General features: G+C 50.8%; 1 protein-coding gene across 1 annotated transcript; it reads right to left on the bottom strand.

The window, feature by feature from the left end:
- Window positions 1–307: 307 nt before the first annotated feature.
- Window positions 308–5,172, bottom strand: LOC127347316 (uncharacterized). Its single transcript, XM_051373516.2, has 3 exons — window positions 3,193–5,172; window positions 2,770–3,063; window positions 308–2,662 (listed from the first exon to the last, which is right to left on the bottom strand). Exons 1-3 carry the CDS (start codon window positions 5,170–5,172, stop codon window positions 308–310), a joined length of 4,629 nt encoding a protein of 1,542 aa, XP_051229476.2.
- Between the last annotated feature and the right edge of the window lie 846 nt (window positions 5,173–6,018).

Genomic DNA, 6,018 nt, shown 5'->3' with positions numbered 1-6,018 from the left:
GGCCACTCGCCTGCCTCGTCCCTGCCCTCTCTACCCCCGTCGGCGACTCACCCTTTCCCAGTGCGCTCGAGCTCCGCCGGGCACGCGCGTGATGGAGGCGGCGCTTGTGAACAACTATCTAGATCTTCTCGAGTAGCAGCTAGATTCAGAATTCAACGAGGAAATTGTTAGGAGGCTGGCTGCAACCAACCACCCCTTCAGCCAGTACTCCACGGCATCGCCGCTTAATTACAACCCGAATAATACTCGACAAGGTTCCTGGGATCTAGCGTTCCTCCTTATATAGCTACTCTACTGTTCACGTGACCTAATGGCCATCTGCCAGCCAGGATGGGGCCCGCTTGTCGCGCTTGGGCCGGGCTTGTGCTGGTCCACCGTCTTCGGTCGAAGTGGACTTCTCCTCGTGTGTAGCTGGACCTCCATCTTCAGATGAAGTGGACTTCTCCTCGTGTATGGCTGGACCGCTGACAATCCCCTCCTCTTGAAACCCTGCTTGTCCCCAAGCAGGTGCATAAGGGAACTGCTGACGAAGAGCGTCCATGTCCTCCCAGGTTGCTTGATCCTCAGTGCCACCGCTCCATTGGACGAGAGCTTGAGCGACCGTACGAATTCCCTTCTGGCGCACGCGCTGCTGCAGAATTCTGACAGGAATCTGAAACAAAGCGTCAGGTGGAGGAAGGACCGGAGATACCTGTTGCGCCGGTCCAATGCACTGCTTCAGCTGGGACACATGGAAGACGGGATGGATCTTGCTCGTACTGGGCAACTCCAACTTGTACGCCACTTGCCCTACACGTTCCAGAACACGGAGGGGACCGAAGAACTTGAATGCTAACTTGTGGTTTGCGCGGCGAGCAACCGACGACTGAAGATAGGGCTGGAGTCGCAAGAAAACCATAGCACCCACATCGAATGTCCTCTCGGTGCGATGCTTGTCAGCCTGCGCTTTCATCCTCTGCTGCATCCGGAGTAGGTGCTGACGCACGGACGCAATGATCAGGGAACGCTCCTGGAGCCATTCTTGCACATCCTGGGAAGCTATCTTGTCGGTCGCGGTAACGCCAAAGTAACGAGGCTGTCGCCCATACAACAGCTCGAAGGGAGTTTTACCAAGCGAGGAATGCCAATTTGTATTATACCAGAACTCACTCAAGGCAATCCACTTGCTCCAGTGATGTGGTTGTGAACTGATGAAGCACCTCAGGTAACATTCCAGCGACTGATTCACTCGCTCTGTCTGGCCATCAGTCTCAGGATGATTAGTAGTACTCATTTTGAGTTGTGTTCCAGTTGCTCGGAAAACGGACTGCCAGAAAATGCTTGTAAAAATGGGATCGCGATCAGATACCAGTGACTTAGGCATGCCATGCAGACGATAAACATTGTCAACAAACAGCTCTGCAACCTTGCTAGCTGTGTAAGGGTGGCTGAGAGGAATAAAATGTGCATACTTACTGAACTTGTCAACCACTACCAAGATGCAGTTGTAGCCCCGGGACTTGGGAAGTCCATCAATGAAATCCATAGTAGCTACCTCCCATGGTGCAGATGGAACAGGGAGCGGTTGCAGAAGACCAGCAGGTGGCAATCGTTCAGGTTTTGCTTGTTGACAGATGTGACAACAGCGGACGTAATCCTTAGTCATGGTTTTCATTGCTGGCCAACTGAAGAGGGAAATGAGCCTACGATAGGTAACTGGAAACCCAGAGTGACCCCCTTGCGGACTGTCATGGAAGGCAGAGATAATCTGTTGCTGGAGCACCAAGTCGTTGCCTACCCAAATCCTTCCCTTGTGGCGCAAGATACCGTGCTTCAAGGTATAATGTTCATCCGACTCGGGGTCGACCGCCAGTTTCTGCAAAATTTTCTGGGCTGTGGCATCGGAGCTGTAGCTCGCTTGTACCTTGGACAACCAACTAGGCTGGATTGTCGTAACAGAGAACAGCTGGGAATCTGAATTTGGTCTGCGTGACAAAGCATCAGCTGCACCATTGTGAATTCCCTTTTTGTACTGCACCTTATACTGTAACCCCATTAACTTGGTCAGAGCCTTCTGCTGCCACTCGGTGTGCAAGCGCTGATCAGTGAGGTGAGTTAAGATTTTGTGGTCGGTTCTGATAATAAACTCTCCAACCTGCAGATAGGAGCGCCACTGTTGAACTGCTAAGAGAATAGCCAGGTACTCCTTTTCATACACTGAGAGTGTACGATTCCGTGGACCCAATGCCCTGCTCACATAAGCCAATGGATGACCTTGTTGAGAGAGTACTGCTCCAATACCAACATCACATGCGTCAGTGTCAATGGTGAACTGCAGCGAGAAGTTGGGAAGTGCCAAGACTGGTGCCGACATAAGCGCAGACTTCAGAACTTGAAAAGCAGTTTCAGTATCCTCTGTCCAAATAAACATCACACCTTTTTTCAGGAGATTGGTTAAAGGTTGACTCAGGATAGCATAATGCTTGATAAACTTGCGGTAATACCCAGCTAGGCCTAGGAACCCCCTTAGTTCCTTGAGTGTTGTAGGCGTTGGCCACTCTTTGATCGTCTGAATTTTAGTGTCATCTGTTGCTACACCTTCACCAGAGATAACATGTCCCAGATAAGCAACTCGCTGCTGAGCAAAAGCGCACTTGGAACGCTTTACTTGCCACTGATCACGCTTCAATATTCCCAGGACTGTTGATAGATGTTGCAGGTGCTCCTCATAAGTAGCGCTGTAAATCAATATATCGTCAAAGAAGACGAGGGCAAATTTTTCCTGAGAACAGGGGCAAGGGACGCGTTCATGGCGTGCTGGAAGGTGGCTGGGGCGCCTGTCAGTCCAAACGCCATAACTTTGAACTCATAGTGGCCATTGTGCGATTGGAAGGCCGTTTTATACTCTTCACCAGGCGCCAGTCGAATCTGATGATAGCCAGCCCTGAGATCGAGCTTAGAAAACCAGTGTGCGCCGGCGAGCTCATCCAGTAACTCATCAATTATTGGTAGTGGATACTTTCCCTTCACCGTCAGTGCATTGAGGTGACGGTAATCCACCACCAGGCGCCAAGTATGGTCTGCCTTTTTAACCAACAAGATGGGAGAACCAAAAGCGCTGTTGCTGTGTGTGATAACACCTTGATCGAGTAGCTCCTTGATTTGCCTCTCAATTTCTGTCTTGAGTTCAGGTGCCACGCGGTAGGGTCAAACCGAGACTGGACGTGCCCCTGGAATCAATGGAATATGATGATCATAGAGGCGGCGCGGTGGTAGGCCAGTAGGTGCATCAAAAACTGTCGAATACTGATCCAGTACTGACTGTACTTCACGAGGTAGCTCAACTGGCTGATCTGTTTGGCCTTCCCTGATGAGATGCAATTCAATCAAGGCATGTGTCGACAGAATTTCCCCTTCTCCATGCAGGATAACCTGTCGCCCTTCATGTTGAATGCCAAGCCATCCTTGCTCCCAATGAGTCGTCATAGGACTGTACTTGCCCAGCCAGTCCAAGCCTATAATACCATCATAGCTACCCAAACGTAGCACCCGGAAGGTATCTGAGAAATTGGCACCATCAGCTGACCACTGGAGATCAGGGAAAAAAGTGGTACTCTGTAACACAGCACCCCCCGCTACCTTAACTGACACTGGGTTAGGTAAACGGTGTAGGCCTGTCAGAAGCTTGGCCTTCTCCTCATCGATGAAACAAGCTGAACTACCAGAATCAACAAGGAATAGGAAATCGTGTCCCTGGATGTGTACCTTTAACTGCATGGTTCTTGGCGCACTAATCTCTGGGCTAACTGCTGCCACAGAAAGCATCATCACCTGCTGATTTACAGGCTCTTGATCAGCTTCTAGAGTATCTTCATCACTATCTGTGCATGATCTCATGTAATCAATCATTTCCTGCACCACATGTAACTGAATGGCTGACTTGCACTGATGTTCACGACTGTACTTCTCTCCACAAGTGAAACACAAATTCTTAGAGCGGCGGTAGGCTCTGAGGCTGTTCCATTTGTCGACACTAGCAGGCTTCTGACTGTCGACAACCTTCTTCTCCTCCACTGTTCGAGAAACCCACTTGGAAGGTGGAGGCGGTGGAGGTGGTGGTGCAGAGATGGACCTTCTCGAAGCAGATGCAGCTATTGGCTGAAATCGTTGCTGATTGTCATCGCCCAATTCCTCATACAGAAGAGCCAAGGAATAAGCCACTTTCAAAGTTTTCGGCTGCTGAATTGCCACGAGAACCCGTACTGAAGATTGTAACCCATCGATGAACTTGGTTGTGTAATGAACTGGATCTGGCTTGCCCTCATATACAGAGATCTGATCCATCAACTCAGAGAAGCGAGATACATAATCCTCGATAGTAGTTTCCTGCTTGATGTGAAACAGACGCCGACAGAGTATCGGATGTTGGTTTCTACTGAATCGAGCCAGGACAGCTTCTGTGAACTGCATCCAACTGGGTTGCGGATACTGATGTAAGAATGCCTCTAGCCAAGTTGCTGCTGCGCCCATGAATTGATCAGCCGCAAGGGTAACCCAGAGGTTGGAGGCCGTCAGATTCCTCCGAAATTGTTCCTCACAACGCCGTTGCCACAGTTTAGGGTTGGCTCCATCGAAGTGAGGCAGATCGGAACGGAAACCAGAAGCAAAATTATGAGAATCACTGCCAGGCAAACGCGAATTGTTGTAGTGGCGCTGGGGGAAAAAATTGCGGTCGAAATTTGTACCTCCTTCCGGGGAATTCGTGTGCTGAGCACAGTTCGTTCCCCGGTTTTGTGGATCCCAGTGGCGCCCTTCAGGGCCGGCGGTACGAGCGTCGATCTCCTTGGATGCGGATGACGACGTCCTTCCCGCCACGGCTCCTGGATCGCAGCGCATCGCTCGATCCACAGCAGCCGCTAGTCCGGCGATCTCGGAGCTGAGGGAGGTCTTGACGGCGTCGAGCTCGGCGCCGAGGGACTCCTTCGCCGCCTGAAGATCGGTGCTCACCGCCGAGCGAACGCCATCGACGGTGGTGCGGACGTCCGTGATCTGCTCCGTAGTGTCGTCGACGAACACCTTGACCGCATCGAGCAATTCCTTCTTGTACGAGGCGAAGCGGATCTCGTACTCCTCCTTCGTCTCCGATCGGAGGAGCTGGTACAAGGCCTTGGATTCCGGCGAGAGGTTCTCCATGGCTTGTGCTCTACGTCGGCCGGCGAACCGGGTGTGGTGTGGGTGGGAGGGAATCTCCAGATCCGTAGATCGTATGGCTCTGATTACCAATTGTGAACAACTATCTAGATCTTCTCGAGTAGCAGCTAGATTCAGAATTCAACGAGGAAATTGTTAGGAGGCTGGCTGCAACCAACCACCCCTTCAGCCAGTACTCCACGGCATCGCCGCTTAATTACAACCCGAATAATACTCGACAAGGTTCCTGGGATCTAGCGTTCCTCCTTATATAGCTACTCTACTGTTCACGTGACCCAATGGCCATCTGCCAGCCAGGATGGGGCCCGCTTGTCGCGCTTGGGCCGGGCCTGTGCTGGTCCACCGTCTTCGGTCGAAGTGGACTTCTCCTCGTGTGTAGCTGGACCTCCGTCTTCAGATGAAGTGGACTTCTCCTCGTGTATGGCTGGACCGCTGACAGCGCTCGACGCCGACTTCCTTTGCGGCGGAGCAGCCGCCAGGAGGCCGTCCCCTTCTTCACGGCCATAGTCTGGTAATTTAGATGTATTTTTTTTCTTTTTTATACATCCACAGTTGTTATTTTTACATTCTCTAAAAAAGATAAGAATCACAGACAAGAGTTGTAAGATATGAATGTATTTTTTTTTGCAACAACTGGATCAAGGCGGTGGTTTTTAGTTCCATCCGGTGCATTAGGATGTAATTTTTCTACTTTCTAGAAATGATGAAAGCCTCGATGTATTTTTCCCCAATTTCTAGAAATGATGAAAGCCTCGATGTATTTTTGCCCCAATTTCTAGATGAGACTATGCATCTGGATGTATTTCTTCCCCAATTTCTAGATGAGAC

The sequence above is a fragment of the Lolium perenne genome, chromosome 4 (genome assembly GCF_019359855.2).
Source record: "Lolium perenne isolate Kyuss_39 chromosome 4, Kyuss_2.0, whole genome shotgun sequence".
Taxonomy (NCBI): domain Eukaryota; kingdom Viridiplantae; phylum Streptophyta; class Magnoliopsida; order Poales; family Poaceae; genus Lolium; species Lolium perenne.
Note: the sequence above shows the minus strand (reverse complement) of the source record. Positions and strands in the feature narration are given on the sequence as shown.

Excerpts from the sequence above, each read along its gene's own strand:
- LOC127347316 (XM_051373516.2), bottom strand. The coding sequence starts at position 5,172 with ATGGAGAACCTCTCGCCGGAATCCAAGGCCTTGTACCAGCTCCTCCGA. Across the intron at positions 3,064-3,192 it reads CAGGGGCACGTCCAGTCTCG|GCAGACCATACTTGGCGCCT; the intron begins GTTTGACCCTAC and ends TTGGTTAAAAAG. Across the intron at positions 2,663-2,769 it reads TGAACGCGTCCCTTGCCCCT|CGTGATCAGTGGCAAGTAAA; the intron begins GTTCTCAGGAAA and ends GGAATATTGAAG.